The following is a 23022-nucleotide window of genomic DNA, read 5'->3' as shown; positions in this document are numbered from 1 at the left end:
CTCTTATAATAAGGAACGGAGGGAGTAATGTAGAATATCTCAATCGATAGGCAAGTATTAAATTATAACTACAACTTTAACTTTAATTGGGCCAGGCTAGAAGACATATGAAGGAGCCCATTCGTTGTGGGACAACTGGGCTACTGGGCTTAAGAATCATATAGCCCATGAAACGCTCCATGCATGAACACTTGTTATTCCCTTCCCTCCCTACGAAGTCGGTTTGGAGAGGGGTGCCGCCTCCCAACCCTGCCTCTGCCTCCTCTCGAAGTGAATTTGCTTTTCGGCATAGCAGATAGCTTTGTTGTTTATAACCTCCAAATTCTAGTGGCCAGCACAAGCGTCTTGCAAGGATCTCATATTGCACAGTCTTTGTGCAAATTACCAGGTGAGCTACACTTTTCATATCTCAAAAATCTTTGCGATGCTTTCTTTTTATAAAGAAATTTGCGATTTTCATATATTGCGTCTTTTGATGTATATGATTTATCGGTCTGAAAGCACGATAGCTTATTGAAATTTTAGTGTATATTTTTCATAGACATGTTTCTGTGCAACCGCAATGATTCATAGCCTGGATGTGTAGTCATCGTCCACTCCTGAAATGGATTGGAATTTTAAAGGTTTCTAAATATTGATTTTTTTTGAAGCATTTGTTTCTCCTTGCTTTCATGTCCATTAGCATTTGGATTTTTTCTTAATGACCTCTTTTCTTTTTGTTATTTTTCACCATCTTTTTGTGGTAGTTTTGGTCCGAGACAAGTAGAGAAGGGAAGGGAAGAGTCGATTTCGAAACCTGCGCCTTTTAATTAAATCAACTGCTTGCTTTCTCTTTGCTCTGTCCTGAATTTGGAGCCTCCCGTAATTATCTGATTCTCTAACTCTTCTCTTAAAAGAGTAGAATATCAGCTCTGAAACGGTTTTGATGGGTTTTCTTCCTTCTCATGTTGACGTGTTATAATATACTGTATCATCGGTGAGAAAATTCTTGTTACTTAACGAGCTATAGATGCTACTTCCTATTCACTTTTCCCGGTAGCACTGTACTGATGAAAGCTGATTTATAAATTGAGAAATACTGCATGGTGGGATCCAAATAGGAAAATATTATTCGCACTCCATTTCTCAGTTTCTTGCTTCACTCTGGTTGCACCCTGTGTGTACCCAAGAATCTTAGATTTAATTTGTGCAGATCTTTTCTTCTCTCTACGTGGGCACGGCTTCCGTTGTTATAGGATGATGGGTGTGATATCTGTCCTATATTTTTTCCTAATGCTTTTCCCATGAAAAGAAATTGATTGGTGTTTCTGATACAGGCTGATACGTAAAGATGGTGCAATATAACTTCAAGAAAATAACTGTGGTACCTAATGGGAAGGACTTCATTGACATAATCCTTTCTCGCACTCAGCGTCAAACACCTACTGTTGTGCATAAAGGATATAAGATTTCCCGCCTCCGTCAATTTTACATGCGCAAAGTAAAGTATACACAACAAAATTTTCATGAAAAACTCTCCACTATTATTGATGAGTTCCCTCGGCTTGATGATATTCACCCATTCTATGGTGACCTCCTCCATGTACTCTACAACAAGGACCATTACAAGCTTGCACTTGGACAAGTCAATACTGCTAGAAATCTCATTGGGAAGATTTGTAAGGACTATGTGAAGTTATTGAAGTATGGTGATTCACTATATAGATGCAAATGTCTGAAGGTTGCTGCTCTTGGCCGTATGTGCACTGTGATCAAGAGGATCGGCCCAAGTTTGGCTTATCTAGAGCAAGTGAGGCAGCACATGGCAAGGCTCCCATCAATAGATCCAAACACGAGGACTATCTTGATTTGTGGTTACCCTAATGTTGGCAAGAGCTCATTCATTAACAAAATTACAAGAGCTGATGTGGATGTGCAGCCCTATGCTTTCACTACTAAGTCACTTTTTGTTGGTCACACAGACTATAAATACCTAAGGTACCAAGTAATTGATACACCAGGGATTCTGGACCGGCCTTTTGAAGATCGAAACATTATTGAGATGTGCAGCATTACTGCCCTTGCTCATCTGCGAGCTGCTATATTGTTTTTCTTGGACATCTCTGGGTCTTGTGGTTATAGTATTGCACAGCAGGCAGCTCTATTTCACAGCATTAAATCCCTGTTCATGAACAAGCCACTAATAGTAGTCTGCAATAAAACTGATTTGCAACCCCTTGAAGGGGTAACTGAGGAAGACAAGAAGTTAATCATGGAGATGAAAGCTGAGGCCTTGAAGACTCTGGTTGGTCAAGGAGGCGAGTCTACAAATGATGAAAGTGTGTTGTTGACCATGAGCACTTTGACAGACGACGGGGTAATTGCTGTAAAAAATGCAGCATGTGAAAGATTGTTAAATCAAAGGGTGGAGATAAAGATGAAGTCCAAAAAGATAAATGACTGCTTGAATAGATTTCATGTTGCAGTGCCAAAACCACGTGACGACAAGGAAAGGCCACCTTGTATTCCTCCAGCAGTCTTAGAAGCTAAGGCCAGGCAAGCAGCTGAAAAGGAAAAGAGAAAAACTGAAAAGGACCTGGAAAATGAGAATGGTGGTGCAGGTGTATACTCAGCAAACTTGCGGAAGAACTATATTTTGGCTGATGATGAATGGAAAGAAGACGTGCTGCCAGAAATTTTGGATGGACACAATGTGTATGATTTCGTTGATCCTGATATCCTGCATAGGCTTGAAGAATTGGAAAGGGAAGACGGGCTAAGACAGGCGGACAAGCTAGATGATGATTTTGAGATGGATGGGAATGAGTTGACTCCAGAGGAACAGGAAGCTTTAGCTGCAATAAGAAAAAAGAAAAGCTTGCTCATCCAAGAGCATAGGAAGAAAAAGAGTACTGCAGAGAGCAGGCCAATTGTTCCGAGAAAACATGACAAGGACAGGAAGTTTACTACAGAAAGAATGGGAAGGCAGCTGTCATCTCTAGGGCTTGATCCCTCTTTGGCAATTGACAGAGCACGCAGCAGATCTGTTTCTAGGAGAGGTAGGAAAAGGGAAAGATCTCCTGAAGGGAGAGGTGCTGATGTGATGGATATAGATGTTGACTCATCCAGCAAGAAGCAGCGTACTAGATCTAGATCAAGGTCCAGGTCCAGGTCAGTTTCACGCCCGCCAACTGAATTTGTGCCTGGTGAGGGCTTGAAGGATTCTGCTCAAAAGATTAAGGCAGTAAAACTTGCGAAGAAATCTGTCAAGAAGAGGAACAAGGATGCTCGTCGGGGAGAAGCTGATAGAGTTATTCCTACTTTGAAGCCCAAGCACTTGTTTTCTGGGAAGCGTTCAATTGGGAAAACCCAAAGACGGTGAAAAGAGATGGTAAGTAATGTGATTTGTTATGTTTTTATCTGTCATTATTGCTTGCTTGCTTCATTTTAATCTCTCAAGTACCCTCCCGAAAGTAATTCCGGGGCGTTGATAAACTGACTTTCCTGAGCATATGTTTGGTTACATTCTCATGTAGCCCTTGACAACCAATTTTTCCAAGTATCAGACATTGTCTTGAAAGGAAATTTACCACTTGTTGATTTTCCTCTGCATTGCTTTAAAGGCAGTTGTATCAGTATTTTTTCCCCCTTTAGTCAGATTTTATAGCATTCACGAGTTTTCTGTGTGTAATGTTCGTTTTCATTTTTCTGCAGCGAAAGCTGAATTAGCCTTGGAGACGGTATCCCGATTCTGGGAATGGCTTGTGACTGGTGGTGCACAGTTTGTTTTGAGTTGCTGTAGGTCGAGTTATTCATAGCAATAGCATCAAGTTCTGTGATGTAAGCTTCTTGGGGGATATCTTTTAATCCCGTGCAATTTTACTCCGCTTTGTTTGCTTGATACAATTTGAGACCATGTAATGGCTGTGGCCCAGCTGCTGCTAAAATTTTGTGGTGACAAGATTATTAAATTAATTACAACCTCTCCTACATGTACTATCCGTTTTTACCTAGCATGCACCGTATTTATATAGCTTAGATTTTAAGTTCCTTAACTTCGTTCTCATTCAATGCATGAGCAATGGATCCGATTAATGAAGCAAATGAAAGTAATCTCAATGCTTATACTTTAGATATAAAAAGAGGATATTAATTATTCTTGAAATTCGCAAAAAGAATTCTATATTTAAAATGGAGATAGAATGTTTTAATGCCGCAAATGATAAGAATATTTGTTGAATTTTTTTTCTTACTTTCTAATTTGGTGCATATGAATTTTTCTTCTTAATTAAATTATTTAATTTTATTTTTTTAACAATTTAATTTTAATTTTAAAATAACAAATAGTTAATGTTGACTATTCTTATAAAAATTCATTAAAATAATCTATTTTTCATTTTAAAATTCAATAGTTTTTTTTTTTTCCTTTGGGGAATGGATCTGTGCATGCCAGCACGGGAAGGTGTTGGTTAACTGTACGTTTATGTTCACGGAGAACTGACATATTACCCATCAAATTTATATCCCTAACGGGCCAATGACTGGGCCAACTTGGCGTGAGTCCTAATTTTTCTCATAGTAGGTGAGGCCGTCGCACGTACGCTCTGAGCTTTACGGGGTGTTTGGCAGGAAGCCTGGAAGTAGGGGGGAAGACTTCCATTTTCATTGTGCCACAAAATATGCTTCAAATTGTATATCAGTGTTTTTTAATTATTGTTATTATTTTTTATGGGTATACAAAGGTATTTCCAAACGAAAAAAAAAATCATTAATTTATCTCCTTCTCACCTCGTTTCCTTTTACATTCAATGCCTCAGCTCAAAAAACAAAAAAAGCATAGCAACGCTGCTCTGACAACATCACCTTGGCCCCAAATTTTTATTGACCATGGGAGAGCAGAATTTAATGATGCGTTTGAAGTTTCTAGCAGAGACACGCTCTTAAATGACAAAAATCAAAGCTAACAGAGAATCCAAATTCACCGAATTCTCAGTAAGGAGTGTGATCAATTCACTTTCCTCAAACAGGATGTGAGAAAAGAATTCAAATGAAAGTATTTTTCAAGTTCCACCTGATTAGGCTAAGGCTGTAAGCGTGATTTTGCACTGCCAGGTTACTTTTTATGTATATCGCTTCATTTTCCTTCGCAGCTACTATTTGAGGCTTCCCTGTTGCTTTCGTACGACAAGGAGAGCCTGCCTTTACTCAAATAAATCAATGACGCCAAAACACAGATTCCTTATTCACTGCCAACGTCAACTGATTGGTTCTTCTTCTTTTTCCCTCCTTTCTTTTGCCATTTTTGTAGAAGTTTCCATCTGAATGATGCATATAATGAAAATGTTTCTCATATGCCTTCCGCCATTAAAATGAAAAAGATAGGCCGTTACTCGGGTGGTTGCGCTTTCTTTTACTAGGTTTGGAATGAAAAAGTTCTGGTCGGTGGGACCCATCTCATCTAACTAAAGTCATGCTTGCTTATTTCTGAGGTAATCAACTCCCCCAGCGCTAAGCTTTTGGCAAGGAAACAAAACAGATAAAGCATGGGAAATGCCTCGAGCTTTGGAGCTCCTCACTACTTTAAATTCTGATGATTAGTTTTCTTTCGTAGTTTCATTTGGAAACATATTCAAATACTTTATAAGGAAAATATGGTTGTGACTCCCTAGAATTGTGATCAGCTTAAGATCCCCGTAGTTTTTCCATTAACTTGATGATCAACTTTGATCAAAATTCCGATATCAAATATCATTATCATATCCACGGTATATCATTGCCTTACTTACAGTATGTCATCTCTAAAGATTTTGATTAGCGTTGACTATAATTTTAAAGACCAATTTCTTAAATAAAAGAAAAATATAAGAACCGCAACAAAAGTTGAGCAGAATTCTAAAAACCAAAGCCTATGTTTTTTTTCTCTCCCATAATTCATAATCATATCACATATCAGAAACATTATTGTTGCATCAGTAGCATGTTTTCTCCAAAAACTTTAGCCAAAGTTAACTATAATGTAACCGCTATATTTTTAATAAAAAGTATACAAGAACGTTGACCCAAGTTAACGAAAAATCTAAAGATCATAAGCTATGTTTTCCCTAATTTATAGTGATATTACCCAAGAAAATGGTATCATATGTAATCTTATAAGTAAAAGTACACTTTTTTTTTTTTTGATAAACGGACGTCTATGTTTTAATTAGATAATTAATAAACTATGCACCCTTGGCTATATATATTTTGAGTGCTCCGCAAATATATTTGATTTGTTTTTTTAATGAGGATGCATTTCGAAGCAAACTTCAAAAGGGGTTCAATCGTGTGAGTGAATTTGTGGGAGCTCATTGGGATGCATTTTATTTATTTTTGTGGACATGAAGCTTTTCACTTTATATATATTCAGAACCTATAATACCTCCTAAGACTGTGATTAATGATTATATAATTTGAAGTCAAGGCAATATGATGCATCGCTAACGACATGAATTGGAACTCTGAGGTGGCCAAACAGCAGTATTTCCTTCTTCCTTTAACTTAAGCCTCTGTTACCTTTTCCTGTTCTACCTACACCTAAACAAATGGTCAATTGCCAAGTCGATATCCACAAGCAAATCCTTCACTGCCACATTCATAGTTCCATGACTGCATGATTTGATGCCTGAATGAATCATCCACCTTCTCCCCTTTACCCACTTGGTCCTTCTGGGGGCACTCCTCTTCGATCATTTACATTATTCTCTCTCCTTTTCTTTTCTTTTTTACTTTTCCCTGTACTGCGTTGCAACTTTTTGACGATCCGTTTAACCTTTTGGAGCCTGTGGATTTGATAAGCTTTAATAAAACCACAAATATGTATAAATATCCCCACAATAACTAAGAAAAGGACCATATGTTTCGCGCGTGTAGTAATAAACATTGTTATTATTATTTTTGGTTTCAGGGCAGCCATCATTGTACTCCAAACTAGTGCTTTTACCAATTCTGCAGCAGTGGAGCGCCATCTTATAGTTATTCCAATGATCCATTGTGCTTTTGGAAAGTTTTATGACTCTTTCGTTCACCACTTTAACTACCACTGAGCCACTGTAGCAGACTGCCCCCAGTCCTGGCTGAAGCTGATTTAAAACTAGCTGACCTCTAGAACCAAGGCCGTGCTTATGTATCAAAGTTACGTCGGCAATATGAATTAGCCTCCGAAATTATTATTTTAAAGAAACAAAGAGGAAGAGAGAAAGAGAGACTTTGCAGATTGTATTGTTCTGCTGCTTAAGTGGGAGAACTGAACATTTTACAAACTTATGCCAACTGTCCTAATTGGCTCTGTAAAGATGTGTGAGAAGTCAATGATCATGACAAAACAGAGAAGGCTAAAGCCAAATCACTTCCTTCAATCACAATTTATTCAACTCTTTTATAATCCATTTCAACTTCACACGTATCTGATCTTATATGGTTAAAAGTAACAACCCATTTAACTGTTTCATGAAACCGATAATACAAATGATAAAAATAACAGTTTATGTAATTGTACCAGTCAATCTCAGATCAACCAATGGTCTTGATTGCTTTCAAATCAGGTTGCCATGAACTCTACAACCTGATGGCGGCCGGGGATTCAGAACTTCTGATATTTAGATGTGAATGATGATATATGGCATTAATCCGTACGGTTACACTGTTTTCTCTCCATTCATTGAGAGGCACATATAATGGCACTGGGCCAAAGAAAGGTCCAAATCAAAGGTTCTCTTTTGTCATTTTTCAGGGTTGAAATGTGTGAATTTGAGTCTGTTTTACTTAATCTTGTTTAAGGTGAAGGTCAAGCTTAAGCATGTGGATCTTATGGGCATAAATAATAAATGAAGAAAAGAAAGATGCAAAGGTGATCTACATGATTGATGAGTATATGCCTGCCGTCATAGCTTTACATGTATCCTTCATCATCGATGTGCTATGTCTTCAACTACACGTGTGGGGTGGGAGAGATGGGGGTAAGATTATGTGAAATGGAAGCAAATAGCTTGGCTTGGTTATAAAACAAGGCAACGAGCTAGCTCTGGCATATATTAAAAAATAAAATAAAATAAATATATTATAATTATTTTATTATTGTTTTGTTTTGTTTCTGGCAAGCCCTATGATTCATGATTACCTTGTGAGTGAAGGAAAAAAGAGGAAAAAGACAAGGCCATCGAGTCAAAGACAAGACGACCACCTATCCCTCTCCAAACCGTTTTCTACTGGACTCATCAACCAACCCTTTCTCTCTCACTCTTCCCTATTTTGTAAGCAAACCCACAACCATCGCCATCATCATCATTCCCACTCCATGAAGCTTCTTTCTAATCTAATCTTTCTCTCTCTCTCTATAAATCCTTCTCTTATCTGCATACATCACACTAGTTGGATTATAACGGCAAAGTGTTGTTTGTGTTGTGTGGTACAACGACAGCATGAGGAAGCCCGAGTCTGGAAAAAACAACACCAACAACAACAATAACAAGCTTAGGAAGGGGCTGTGGTCACCGGAAGAAGATGACAAGCTCATGAACTACATGCTAAGCAATGGACAAGGTTGTTGGAGTGATGTCGCCAGGAATGCTGGCTTGCAAAGATGTGGCAAAAGTTGTCGCCTTCGCTGGATCAATTACTTGAGGCCTGATCTTAAGCGCGGTGCTTTCTCTCCCCAGGAAGAAGAACTTATCATCCATCTTCATTCCCTTCTCGGCAACAGGTCCATCGATCTCCTTCTCTTTTTTCTTCTTCGGATTGTAATAAAACTTCTCTGGACATTTACTGCGGTTTTTTATTTGACAGACATATGATATATGCCCAGAAAGAAAACTCCTCATCAGATCCAATCATATGCATGTTTATTAAGAAAAGGAAAATCTAATGATAAATAAAACATTTCAAAATACCTGAATAATCTTGATGTTTATTTATATGTCTGCTTAATATTTATTCATACATTAAGAAGAATTCTCAAGAAAGAAAGTATCGTTATTAGTTGAGTACGTAATATGGGTATTTCTAATGTATGTGCGTGCGTGTGTGCCTCCGTTGTTTGAATTACAATGGCCATATCTGTCTGAATAGTCTGTGATGTTAATTAAGATATGATGATAAATGTTAATATCTTTGAAAAAACCTATTTTGAAGGGGTAGCTTTTCGTAAAAGGTTTTTGAAGGATAAAAGAAGTGAACTTTATGTTTTACTTTTAGATGCATACACAGATAATATATATATATATATATCAGCCATCACATACACGCTTTGCTTTTGCTCACCTAGCAATATGCCCATCATGTAGTTAGTATACCACTCACTGACTATCTAACAACAAAACAATTGAAAATGACAGAGATCTTTTGATGTCGAAGTATAGCTACCTCCCCAGTCAATATACATCCCACATGCATTGAACATAAGGATTATGAGGCGGCTCCTGTAGTAACACCAAACTTCAACTGAAAACAGTGGCCTGAGCATTTCATATATTTGTCTGCGTCTCCACTTCGGTCTTGTTGACGATACTCCACATAGTTGCATGTTTAAGAATTTTATTTAGCGTTCATGCAAAGCATTCCTTTAATACGTTCATATGTATAGATCGAAACAAACATTAATTTCGACATCACCACCTACCTTAATTTAATTTTTACTTCCGATGAAGCTGACTTTCTTCGTAAATGTTTTTTCCCTACTCTAAAGATGGTCCCAAATAGCGGCGCGCTTGCCCGGACGAACCGACAACGAAATCAAGAATTTCTGGAATTCCACAATAAAGAAAAGGCTCAAGCTCATGTCTTCCACCACCGCAACCTCACATAATGCAAGCGAGTCGTCTTCCTTGTTGTCTGAGCCTAATATTAAAGACCTCAACAATGTCATGGGAGGTTTCATGCCTATGTTCAACAACAACAACAACATAATTGAGAGGTTGCCCATGCTTGAGCGTGGACTAAACGCGCAGGCAGCTTCTGACGGATTCTTCAACACTAATGGAGGGCCTTGCTTCACACAAAATGGGGTTAGCCACAACATTAATAATGGTTTTTATGTAGAAAATGGAGTGTTTGGGATCGGGAGTGTAAATATTGGAGCAGAAGGGGAGCTGTTTGTGCCTCCTCTCGAGAGTGTTAACACTATAACTGATAATCTGCAGAAACTGGAGAATAGAGACACTAACGCTAATAGTTACTTTGACAACATAAACAGCATCGTCAATAACTGCAACATTAGCTGCAGCAACAATAATAGGGCTGAGAATAGAGGTGGCGTGGAGAATCTATTTCAGGAGGAGTTAACTTTGGGAGAGTGGGACTTAGAGGACTTGATGAAAGATGTCTCATCCTTTCCCTTACTTGATTTTTCAAGCTGATGATCAATAACTCCATATCCCTTAGAAGTTTGCTCGTCATTGGAACAACTTCAAAACTACCACCCCCTTAATCAGCATCTCATAGTGGCATGGACAGATCTCTCCTTAAACCTTGTAATGTTTGTGTTTTTGGCCAATGTCGTCATCAGGCTCAGATCAGATTCAAAGATTACTAGTTCGGTAGCTAGGTCTGAAATAAAGGTCGTATTATCATACCTGGGTATTTACGGTGATCATATTTGTGTATAATCATAGAGCATTTAATCCCAGGTAACGCTGTATCTCGGAATCCATCCAGTGTAGTTACAATAATCTGTCATATATACTTGTGAATACAAATAGTCATACATTATGTTTTTGGTCAGCTTAATTCTGTGATATATTATAACAGCGGACGGAAGTTGTATAAAACAATGTTGGGACATGTGTGTTACGTACATTGTTGGATGTGAAATTTTCTCTCTTCATCCGCCGAGCAAATTCAGTTGTCATTTAGCTTGTAATGGAGATAGGGATAGAGATTATTAACCATATATGAATTGTTAAACGCTGGTATCTGAAGTCGGAAGGCAATTAATGCAGGTTAGTGCTCATAATCATCGATTGATTACGTATAGTTTGGGGGCTTAATCATTCTGGTTTGTCCACTTGGGAGAAGAGAATTCAGTGAATCACGGTAATCGAATACCCAATTGGATTGCTTTGATGGAGTTGGGGATTTTTTTCTCATATTATATATTAGTTAGTTAAGCTCAGTGGTTGGGTCTTGTAGGAGTAATTATAACTTGATCTTTGATTTCAACTCGAGATAGCTGAATATAATGATCATATTGACGATTGATCAGTAGTGCAGCGAGAAATATGCCATAGTGTGTGGAATATTTATAAGAAGTGAATATAAAGCAACTTAATATGAAATGACAAGGTGGCCAACCAGTGTAATTAACGTGCAAGACTAATTAATCGATGGAGATAATAAGAAGAGGGAAATGATTTTTATGTATGAAATGGTGGCCGACTTGATATCATTTTCTCATAGACATTTTGAACGACCCATGCCATGAGTAACGTGTTGTTAATTGTTTTAAGGGTAAATTAATAAGTTAGTTTCTAAAAGATATTTAGTGATTGGGAGTCAATGACATCGCTGCGCTTGTGAATTATGCAAATTAAATATAATGGAGAATTTATAATTTAAATTAGAAAAAAAACTTGAGGTTTAATTTAATTGGAAAAGTCCTACTTTTGAGAAATTAAATTGAGAAGAGGATAATTGTTAGAAAATATACTAGAATTTAAAATTTGCATTTGTCATGACCAGATAGCTGTAGGGCTGTTTAGAATAGTTTATAAAGAACTTTTTATTATAATTTAAAAATATAAGATAAATATAAAAAAAATTTATCTCAATTTATATAAAATATGTTTATAAATAATTTCAATGATAATGGGAAATAAAGCAGTAAGAGGGAAGGAGGCGAGGAGCGAAGTAAAAGTAACGTGGAGATAGAATAATTCAGCTGTTGTTAGCAAAGTCCGAGAATTGTACGTCCCAGGCTGTGGCTGTCAGCGTTGGCAGGAGACGTCGGTGTGGGCGTCAAATCGTTAAAAAGACGGTGTGATAAGAAGCAAAAAAACAAAGTCGTCGCCTGAGAGATTCGAACTCTCGCGGGGAAACCCCATGTACTTAGCAGGCACACGCCTTAACCACTCGGCCAAAGCGACGTGATGCGAAGTTCCTGGGTATAAATCTTATCAATATAACATCATCTCTCATCAGTCACTTTCACTATAACCGCACAACAAAGCTACCAGGGCTCAGGTGAGATGATCCTGAAAGATATCGTGACCTGATTTCATGGCTCAAAGGAGGATAAATAAACGTCCATCACTTTTAAATTGCAAAGTACTCGTAATATGATAGGAGTGCTTTGACTTTTTCTATCTAATTTGAAGGCGCACAAACATTCTTTCCCCTAATTATGTAAATCATAAACGCATTGAAAATCAAGCAGAAATTCTATCCCTTGTTTTTTTTGGCCTTTTTCCAGCGCACCAAACCTTGGAAGATATTTTTTCCCCTTATCTTCGTTTCTTTTACCTTCTAGGCCTCCACCAAACCCCAACCTCCAGATTGAAAACGTCGAATTATCATAGTGCTGTACATGTTCAAGGTGAGCATTAAATATCTGGAATGACATGCGTGTTACTTTTTTTCTTTCCCCGAGAATATTACATTTGCTCATTTAAGTTGCTAGTCCAAAACGAATATGCTAATTTAAATGGAGAAAATATTGCACACGGGCGATATACTCCGCGATATACATAGAACTATAAATTTTTCCTTATGATGTACGATGTACGGACTAGAATATTTGATTAGATTTCAAAATTTTAATCAATATTTACTTCTTATAAGAGTATGATTGTTTATTTATTCAAATCAGATTTGAACTAGATATACGGAATTTACAAAAAATATATATATAAATTTAAATTTGTTTATTTAAACCTTTAATTGACATACTATTTAATTATGATACTTTCTATTTACTTCAATATATCCAAATATTAATTAAGACGTTACTTACATTCAAAATTAATTATTAGTTTCTTCATTTTAGCTTCCAATTGGAATTGTATTTAATAACGATGTTTCTCATTTAATTCAATATACCTAAATTCCAATATAAGTATTATTCAGATCTCATTAATTAAATATATTTAGATCTTATAACATCATACTTGACCCGTTTCTAAACGAACTGGGTATTACAAGCTTTCAAGAATATAACTCATGATTAATTGATTGATATCATATTATCTACATAATTTTTTTTTTAATTGTAGGAAAATGGGTCAGTCCATCCTTAATGGATTGGGCCCAAGCCCAGTAATCTTGGAACTCCCGTATAAATAGCATAACATGCAGGTCATTAAGGATAGGAAGAGACGGATATTCGTACGTTCTTTATGGGGATCAGATTTTCCTCTCCAAAACTAATCGATCAAGAACGTCCACTCCCCCTCTCTTTGTTTTTCCCTTCCTTCCGGTGCATTTTGTGTAACACCGATCCGATTTGTCATCATAACTGAATCTCCGCGTGACTATATGAAAACGTGGAACACTCTAGGTATCCCCGAAATCCATTATTAGTTGTTCATAAAATACTTAAAAGACGCAATCATCAGTGAATATTCGATGCGACTGCGTGGAATGTGGATGGTTGCTTGGGATCTGGGTGATTTTATATTTTCCTATTTTGCTAGCTGACCACTTGACCTCAGTCTCCGCGTCATTTTTTCTATTTGGTGTGATTAATGTTATAATTTTGATTATGGTAACTCATTTTTTTATATATACATGCCTCTCAAACTTTTTGAATAAAGCATACTTAATTAACTGCATCTTGAAAATTTTAAAATCCATTGCATGTGATGCTGTGTCATCCTTCATGCGTCCCTATTTACCTGTCCTCATAGAAGCATATAAAAAGCAAAATATATGTATTATTTAATAATTACTTTTTATTTTTTAGTCTTAACTTTATTTAGTGCCACGTTATTTAAAATCTTAAGTGTCTCCAACAAGGGTATTATTATTGAAATGATAACTAATAATTATTATACGTTGAAATTTGGAAAATAACCTATATTAAGGGACAAAATTAAAATATAAATCAGAGTAAGTAAACAGAGCTGATGGAAGTACCTGATGCACACAAAAAGTATTTGTGAATCACATGTTTAAATTCATCACACCACATTATTCAAATTGGCGAAAAATATCTATGCTCGAGGCCACCCAAAAACAAGACTACTTGGAACTTCATGGACCTTTGACCCCACCAAAAAGAAAAAGAAAAAGGCACGTATCTAATTTTAATTTTTGTTACACGGTATGCTCACGAGATACTGAATAAATTATGTGGGCCTGGAGCCCGTTCATAGGACCTGGGCCCTAATGTCCATTCCCAGATGTGATGTTGTGGCATCAGCTCTTATTCCTTAATGTCCGTAACAACCCAAAAAAAAAAAACACACACACACACACACAAGTTCGACGGGGAGCGTTGTTTTCGCAACGCATGCACCGAAGCTGGTAGAGCCATGATTTTCATGTTCAGGCTTCAGCGCATAATTTTGATGGGCAAGTGGCAACGTGGTTTTCAGCTTCCACACAACACAGACAAACAAAGTGACAGAAGAGGGACCTGAACATTGTTCATATTTTTAATATAAGAGTTACTTAATTAATTAAAATAAATTAAGAAAATTAGATAATTTATTTACTTCTAAAAAATGTGACTTATTTGTCCGAAATGTCCCTATATAACATTAATATGTATACACATATCATTTTATAAGTTGAATAAATTAGTTTATGAGAGTGATAGATATAAGGGATAAAATGAATTAAATTCTTATATTTAGAAATTAAGACCAACATCAATTATGTAAGATAAATTGGCTTGTCAGAAATGATAGATATAAAAGATAAAATTAATTAAATTCTTAAACTTAGAAATTAAAACCAACATCAATTATGTAACTAGCTTGTATGTTTAGAATGAGAGAAATAATAATTTTGTCTCAATGACCTCTAGAATTTAAAAAAGGTCCACTCTTCTGTAAATCGAGTGTTGCTCCTTTTCCCCCATTTCCAAGTAGGAATTCAAACCCCAGTTTACTATATTATATAGAACTAACTCTTTTCACTATATTTAATTTTCTATTAGAGGTGATCATATTTGAGATACTGTGAGACATTAAATATGAGTAACTCTCTCAGTGGGAATTCAAATCTTTGTTTGTTATTTCATAAAAAACTAATTTTTATGTTAGACTCAATTTTTGGTGGCTGGTTATTGGTTTTGTTATTCTTTTGTAAAGCAACTAAAGTGCTGTACTTGTAATTCCCTTCGAGCAATGGATTTCCTTTCTATTTCCCCCGGGGGGGGGGGAGCCCACGAGAAGTTGGAGGAATTGTGCTTCAGAATATAAATCGGATGCCCCGAGGGACGAGTTTCAGAATACTTGAGATCCGATTTGGGCGGCCGTTTTGCATTATAAAATTGCCCAGCCCATTGACATCTGGTTTCGATTGGCTTGGCGTGGCCATGGGTGTCATTTTGTCCCATTAAAAATCTTCGAGGTGCGCGCATATAGTTTTTTTTTTAACATTCTTCAATCCTGTTTGAACTTGAATTGAAAACAATTCTGTTCAAGGTACTACTAAATAATGTAATTATAGATACATCCTCTAATAAAAATCTACATATGGTTTATCATGTTATGGGCTCTATTAGTAGGTACAAGCATATGTATGAGTATATGATATCACCGGCCCATAGTTGAGAGAACAGACCTTTTTGGGGTTTTTGCCCAAGAACCTTGTCTCTACTCTTAGATAAAAGATAAACATTTATCATGCTGTTTTCTTGTTTTACTGATATTGGCCAGTCTTTTTCTTCAGTTTATTTAGATTTTGCTTAAATTAACCATATGTCATGGGTTGGCTTTTTATGTGTAATTTTTTTATTTAGTTTGAATAAATTCTTCTTTAAATTAAAAAAATAAGCATTTAATTTTTTTATAAATTAATTTTTTTGGTGAGGAAATTAAATTTATTTATTTATTCTGCAGCTTAATTTTATGTATTTACTTTAGAAATAATACACCTTCCCAAATTAAAATCAGAGCGGACTGCGGAGACAACCTCATGCGAAGTTCATGCACGTCACGTGACGCCCGAGCTCCCCAGGAGCTGTTGCGGCCGTTTTGACTTCGGTGTTTGACAAGTGCAAATGTCGAGCTCCCTCGCCCCAACCTCAACATGAGCGAGCGAAATCACCTGCCCCGGGGCGAACGACCCCGGTAGAGACCCTCCACTCATCTGTCACCACGTAACAGTATCCAAGTGGGCCAGCGGCTCCCCCCAACAGCATCAATTCTCCTCTCTGTCGCTATCTTCTTTTTTGGACGGACATCTCAAGTCTCAACCCTCAAGACGACGTTTCCAAAGCGAACAGACGATGATCCACACCCTCCACCGTCCCCTCTCCATCCAACGCTCCATGATCTCCCCTGCATTTCTTACAAATTTCCCACTCTGTTCCTTTCCTTCACCCCTTCCGCCCCCGGTGCTGCGAGGTGCTGCTCTGTTTCCCGCTGCACCAGATCCGATTCCTCCAACTCATGGCCTCTGTAGCCCTCACCACTGCCACCGGCACCACCTCCTTCCCCGCCCTTCCATCTCTCCGATTGCGATCCCCTAACCCCATTCCTTCGAGAACTTCGCGGCTATGCTGTTCGGCTTCAGGTTCCCTGCACTCTTTCAATTTCAAAGGACTCAAACAGAACTCTTTTTCATCTATTCCACCCCCGAGACTCTCTAAGTCTGGTTTCAATGTCAAACCCCATTGGAAATACCCTTCTGTTAAAGCCTCCGCTTCGGGCGCTTCTCTCGCTTCGTCTCCACCTCCGGCTCCGACGCCTCAGCCGTGGCGCGGCGCGGCCATCAAGCCTTTATTAGCCTCTATAGCGACTGGGGTTCTCATCTGGTTCGCTCCCGTGCCTGCTGGAGTCTCAAAAAACGCGTGGCAACTGTTGGCTATATTCTTGGGCACCATCGTTGGCATTATTTCTCAGCCATTGCCGCTGGGAGCTGTGGCTATACTGGGTTTGGGCGTTTCTGTGCTGACTAAAACCCTGACGTTTGCTGCAGCATTTTCAGGGTTTGGTGATCCCATCCCGTGGCTCATTTGCCTGGCCTTCTTCTTTGCCAGAGGGTTCATTAAGACAGGTCTTGGCAACCGGATCGCCTATCAATTTGTATCTCTTTTTGGTAGCTCATCCTTAGGGCTAGGATATAGTTTAGTTTTTAGCGAGGCCTTGTTGGCACCGGCGATTCCTTCGGTTTCGGCTAGAGCAGGTGGAATATTTCTCCCGTTGGTGAAGTCCCTATGTGTCGCTTGTGGTAGTAACGCGGGCGATGGAACTGAAGATAGACTTGGGTCTTGGCTAATGCTGACGTGCTTTCAGACTTCGGTGATTTCATCGGCAATGTTCTTGACAGCAATGGCAGCAAATCCCCTGTGCGCCACTCTGACTGCCAATTCTATTAACCAGACAATTGGGTGGTTGGACTGGGCGAAAGCTGCGATTGTCCCCGGTTTGGTGTCATTGGTACTGGTACCATTGATTTTATATGTGATTTACCCACCAACAGTAAAGGCCAGCCCAGATGCGCCCAAGCTTGCTCGGGAGAAGTTGCAGCAGATGGGACCAATGACTACTGAAGAGAAGACAATGGCTATCACTCTGTTTCTTACGGTACACAGATTTCGATCTTATTCTTTTTCAAATGCCGGAATGACTTTTCCTTTATGCTATGTTCGTACTTTTTACCTAGAAGCTAATAATGTTATTATAATGGATAGCAGCGATGCCTATTTAGAGGAATGAGTCAGGTTCACTATCTCCCTTTTGAATTACGAGCCGTGATTATGCATTAATCTGATTATATAAGACGCTTCTTTAAAATGATGCCAGAGGTTTGGGTGATAATTGAACATTGTAAAGGTAGTCCGTTTATGGGCTTAATGCATGTATGATTGCACAATTTGTTATGCTAGACTGATCATAAGCATGATGTGCCTTTGTGGGTTTGCTTTTCAGTAATGTTACTGAGCAAGTTATCAGGCATCAGTTATTAAAAGTCATGTCGTCTTGAATTTTACGCTAAATTATTATTATTTGGAATGTTTGGTTGTTGTGCGGAAACAAATCACTGAGCAGCTGTATTACTCTAGTGTCTATGCCTTGCCCCTTGGATGATAAATATGTGGTATTTTACATTCCTAATAATCTTCTATTTGTCTTAGTAACTTATTTCTTCTCGGGCTCTGTTGTATCAGGTGGGGCTTTGGATTTTTGGAGCGGCTCTCAAAGTAGATGCTGTGTCTGCTGCCATTCTTGGATTATCTGTACTTCTTGTTACGGGTGTTGTTACATGGAAAGAGTGTTTGGCTGAGGGTGTTGCTTGGGATACCCTCACGTGGTTTGCTGCCCTCATAGCAATGGCTGGGTATCTGAACAAATATGGGCTTATTTCCTGGTTCAGTCAAACTGTAGTCAAGGTTTTCTTCTGTCTCCTCTCTTGCATATCAACTCTGGATGATGAACATAGAGAACATGGTGCCTGTCCTTGGCATTTTATTTTTCAAAAAACAATTATGACATCTCTTGGACAATTAATAAATAATTCATGGCTTAAGCTTTTGTGATTTAAATTATAACTATTTATGAACAAAGGTATGCTGGATCTGTGTCTCGTCTACGACTCATGCTTTCATATGAGGCATTGTGTTAGAGATGTCAGTTATCACCTCAGAGGCCAAGGTCCTGCGATAAAATGTTTTTTGCCAATCTTCTATGCCTTGAGTCTGGTTTGTGCAAGATTTTTCTGTTTACTTCTAATTTGCTATTCAAATTAGATATAGTAACCCTTTTTATGTTCTGCAGAAGCTAATTTAACCTTCCACTTTCTAACAAGTGCATTATCTGTTATAAATTGTTCCCTCCGCTTGTTAATGTAATTCATGCAATAGAGACTCCATAATGCATCTTATTTTTATTTCTCTGCAGCAGAAATGAAAAGTCTTTCTAACATGCGTCTGTCGACATTTCTGGAGATCCATATTGGTCCACTCCAAGTTCAATAGTTTTTTTTTTTTTTTTGTGGGGGGGGGGGGTAGGAGTGTAGATCCCATGCAATGCAGCCACTGTTCTTTTTTTAACTTCCTGCATTGCACGAGTTGCGGCAATACAGGGGATTTGTTTGATAGTTCAACTCACTGAAAGCTTTCGGGGAAGAGTGCTTGTACCAACAATCCCACAAAAAACCGCATCGGATTTTTGACAGTACGTGAAATCAGCGGCCTGTGCAGGTGATCCAATGGACCCTGCACAAGGTTGATGTTTTATGTAATTAAAATGGGACGTGCTTGTAGCCTTTATCATAAGCTGTAGTTGCGCTTGATAATAGCACACGAATATATTACTTTAATCCAGTATTCCTGTTTTTGCATGGCAATTATTTGACATTTGCTTTCTAATTATTGACATGCATCGTGACCCTTGCATCTGAAGTTCCAGTGAAAATGGGGCGTGCAGCATGGACTGTATGCCTATAAAAATATGAATTTTACTTTGGAAGTCAGTATATTCCTTGATTATGTTCTAGAAATGATTGACTAGTGGCATTGTTTATGCAGTTTGTTGGTGGATTGGGTCTCTCTTGGCAGCTATCATTTGGCATTCTGGTTCTTTTGTACTTCTACTCACATTACTTCTTTGCAAGTGGAGCAGCCCATATTGGTGCCATGTTTACAGCCTTCTTGTCAGTTGCTTCTGCTCTGGGCACTCCACCATACTTCGGAGCCATGGTGCTGTCTTTCCTATCCAACCTCATGGGTGGCCTCACACACTATGGGATTGGGTCAGCACCTGTATTTTTTGGAGCCAATTATGTTCCTCTTGCCAAATGGTGGGGTTATGGTTTCCTTATGAGTATTGTTAACATTATTATCTGGCTTGGGGTTTGGAGGAGTTTGGTGGAAGGCCATTGGTTTATGGTAAAGGGCTGTTTGATGACCCAAATTTTCTAGTTTACAATTTCTGTACACATTGAGGTGCATTCTCTTGTTGCCGTTAACAGCTGAAGCAAGCTGTTAACCTTCACGATTCTTTTTAGAAATAATCTTCAGGTGATTCTGATGGAGATTTAGGTTGGGAATTAGAATACAATTACTCAATTTAGATCTGGAAGTAGAACTTACATATATAAAGTTTATTTTGGAACGTAAGAGGAGCCTGCTGTTCAGTCGGTATTCGTGATAGGGTTTTGGGCTTGATTACATTCTTGTTGTGCTCTTGAATCTATTTGGCATTTGTCGTGAATAATCAAAATCAACCAAGGACATTTGTGTGCTGGTATTTCCATCAAGTGGATTCCCGGCACTTTTTGGAGCAGGGAAATAAATGAGCTTACTATTCGTAACGAGATATGCACTGATGATAGTTTGCCTGAAATAAGCGTGTCCTTCTGCACAACTTACGTATTAATTATTTTTTCAAATCGTATATACCTAGCACGTATTACTTATTGCAAATATATTTACATCAAGAGGGTTGCCTCTGTGCAAAAGAATAAATTATCTGTAATCTATAATAGGCCAAATCTAAAAAATTGTTAAATCTTTTGCCTATGACCTCCGTATATATCTGCCTCTATCAACAAAAAATTTCATTTAACTTGCATATTATTTACAAATTTATAAAAGATTTGAGTACGGTATGGGAGTACTTGGCTGAAAGACCAAAGATTTCTTAACTTGCCAAATAGCATAATTTATGATTCGAAACAGCATAATATCATTACGTAATATTAACTAAGAAAATCAATTCAAAATTTTAAGTGAAATGAAAGAATTGAAATCATAGCCTCAAGAAGTCACAAAAAAAACAAACTATCATATGAAAGGTATATGAATAAAAGTACTATTACAAATTAACAAGAGAAGTGTGTGTATACGTAATATGCATGAGGCCAGGCTGACCCTAGCCTGGTGCCTGGCTCAAAACCCAACCTGTGTGACCTGAAAGTGGATGGCTTAGGTAGGATCAAGTTGACTGAGCCGTCGATCCGCTTGGATGGTTTGTGTGTGTCTTTATATTAAAAAACAGAATATAAGTTGTGATTAATATGGTGAATGAATGATACCTTTCATGCAGATTCTTTGTGGGTTGGTCTGTAAATGGACCCTCGTGGAGATCTAAAATATCTGTTATAAAATGACCAGCGTCCCAATCAGTTATATAGTTCTATGCATATGATCAGGCCCCCTACCAGGAGAAGAATTGGAATAACATCACATTATCATGTAAAATACATGAGTTTACCTATTGGCCTGAGGCGTTTTTTTCCCAGCTTAGCCTGCAGCTCATAAACGCAGTCGTTAAAGGTGACACTTAGTGGGCTAGAAAAATTATAAAGCATGCGGGAACCTGAACATGATAAATCCGAATAACATTAAAGTAGAAAACAGACACTTTTGTAATTCGTCACACAATTGGTTGATTTGATTCACTTATTATTTAATTAACGAATACAGCTCGCGCGTGCGCTGTATCCGTCAAAAACAAGCAATTTCCACTATACGCGTGTCATTCCGACGAGCGGGGCGATGCGTGTGGGATCCACCACCTGTGCCTTTAAGGACCCTCGCGATGCTGACTCATTCAAACTGGCTTTGCTTTCTGCCACTAATTTTGTTTATAACTCGGCAGGCACTCTCCCCAACTTGTGTTGGTGGCTTGTCAATCATCAAACCCCTTCTATTTCCCCCACCTCCAGCTTTAGCCTTTTGATTTTTATATTTTAAGTCGAACTTGACATATTCATTATTTTTCTAATTAATCATATCGTCGTGGAATAATGTATATAATACATCTGAAGAGATACGTGCTTATTAAAGAGATCCAATATTCCTTCTAAATTTGCACGGACTTGCTGGAGGCCTGCACCAAGTTTTAACCACCACCTTTTGTGTGATGAGGTTTAAAGATTAAGAATCAGTGATCTGGGCTAGCCATGGCTTTTTGCCTGCCCACCACACAATATATTACTACATTCAGTTTTTAATATATAAAAATTATTTGATTAATTTGAATAGATAACAAAAATTAGTTAAGTTAGATATTTGTAATAATAAGTATTGTCTTTCCTAAATTATCCCTACTAATCAGGTATATTATTAGTTAGAATTATCATTATTACAAATACTATATTGAGAAAAAATGAATAAATAAAAGATAAAATTGATTGAAGTATTTTATTTAAAACCAAAATAAAAGTGAAACGAGTTCTTATATTAAGAATCGAAGTAGTAGTATATTGTTTTTTTTTCCCAACTATATTACTAGCATTAATTATGGGCGCATCTTGAAGCAAAAAAAAAAAAAAGTTTTTTGAGGGGCGGGCGTCGATCCATCCATTGTGGGGGGGTGAGAACATCCGGTGCAGTGCATGTTTGGTTGCTCCTTAGGGAAAAAGTAGGGTGAAAAAAAAAATCAATTTAAAAATTCAGCCATGCAAAAGCAGTCTTCTGCTTGCTTCGTGAAAACCGAGAAAACAAGCATCCAATTAAAAATTAGGTTTGGATCTCTAAAATGTTTATCCAAGCGTAGATTTAAAAGTCGTTGTTAAAAACCCGGGGGTGTGGTTGAGCGGTGGGGGCTCATCCTCCCTTAACCAAGTGTCGAGGGTTCGATCCTCGTCTTGGACATGGAAAAGCTTTAAAATTCCGGGCCAGCTGTCCCCCCATCGAGGTGCCTACAAGCCAGCGAAGGGATTAGTCACTGGATTCGCTGGTGGATACCCTGATGTTTCATAAAAAAAAAAAAAGTCGTTGTTAAAGCTAGCTTTAAAAAATTTTTTTAAACACAAAAGAAAAGAGAAAAATATAAATAAAGACCCCCTAATATATAAAATTATGATTTGAGACTCTCAATCTAGAAAATACTCCTCCGGTCCTTAATATAAGACCCATTTAACTAATTTGATTAGATTAAGGAAGTTAGGTAAGTTAGT

General features: G+C 37.8%; 3 protein-coding genes, 1 long non-coding RNA gene and 1 other non-coding gene across 5 annotated transcripts; 3 read left to right on the top strand and 2 right to left on the bottom strand.

The window, feature by feature from the left end:
* Positions 1-216: 216 nt before the first annotated feature.
* On the top strand, positions 217-3978 carry LOC114736368 (nucleolar GTP-binding protein 1). The gene is made up of 3 exons (XM_028924153.1): positions 217-388; positions 1317-3370; positions 3694-3978. Exon 2 carries the CDS (start codon positions 1331-1333, stop codon positions 3359-3361), a length of 2031 nt encoding a protein of 676 aa, XP_028779986.1. The 5' UTR covers positions 217-388; positions 1317-1330; the 3' UTR covers positions 3362-3370; positions 3694-3978.
* Positions 1003-17035, bottom strand: LOC114736373 (uncharacterized). Its single transcript, XR_003739341.1, has 3 exons — positions 16965-17035; positions 6357-6362; positions 1003-1015 (listed from the first exon to the last, which is right to left on the bottom strand). It is a non-coding gene; the product is annotated as an uncharacterized LOC114736373 (long non-coding RNA).
* On the top strand, positions 8407-10804 carry LOC114736371 (transcription factor MYB46). Its single transcript, XM_028924156.1, has 2 exons — positions 8407-8716; positions 9698-10804. Exons 1-2 carry the CDS (start codon positions 8436-8438, stop codon positions 10365-10367), a joined length of 951 nt encoding a protein of 316 aa, XP_028779989.1. The 5' UTR covers positions 8407-8435; the 3' UTR covers positions 10368-10804.
* TRNAS-GCU (transfer RNA serine (anticodon GCU)) lies at positions 12011-12092 on the bottom strand. Its single transcript has one exon. It is a non-coding gene; the product is annotated as a tRNA-Ser (tRNA).
* On the top strand, positions 16436-20430 carry LOC114736369 (dicarboxylate transporter 1, chloroplastic-like). Its single transcript, XM_028924154.1, is given in 4 exon segments — positions 16436-17702; positions 18287-18508; positions 19646-19972; positions 19974-20430. Coding segments are annotated over 4 exon segments (1722 nt in total). The 5' UTR covers positions 16436-16565; the 3' UTR covers positions 20010-20430.
* The last annotated feature ends 2592 nt before the right edge of the window (positions 20431-23022 follow it).

The sequence above is a fragment of the Neltuma alba genome, unplaced genomic scaffold, assembly GCF_004799145.2.
Source record: "Neltuma alba isolate B1F8T4 unplaced genomic scaffold, ASM479914v2 tig00013332_pilon, whole genome shotgun sequence".
In the NCBI taxonomy this organism is placed as follows: domain Eukaryota; kingdom Viridiplantae; phylum Streptophyta; class Magnoliopsida; order Fabales; family Fabaceae; genus Neltuma; species Neltuma alba.
Note: the sequence above shows the minus strand (reverse complement) of the source record. Positions and strands in the feature narration are given on the sequence as shown.

Excerpts from the sequence above, each read along its gene's own strand:
- LOC114736368 (XM_028924153.1), top strand. The coding sequence starts at position 1,331 with ATGGTGCAATATAACTTCAAGAAAATAACTGTGGTACCTAATGGGAAG.
- LOC114736371 (XM_028924156.1), top strand. The coding sequence starts at position 8,436 with ATGAGGAAGCCCGAGTCTGGAAAAAACAACACCAACAACAACAATAAC. Across the intron at positions 8,717-9,697 it reads CATTCCCTTCTCGGCAACAG|ATGGTCCCAAATAGCGGCGC; the intron begins GTCCATCGATCT and ends CCTACTCTAAAG.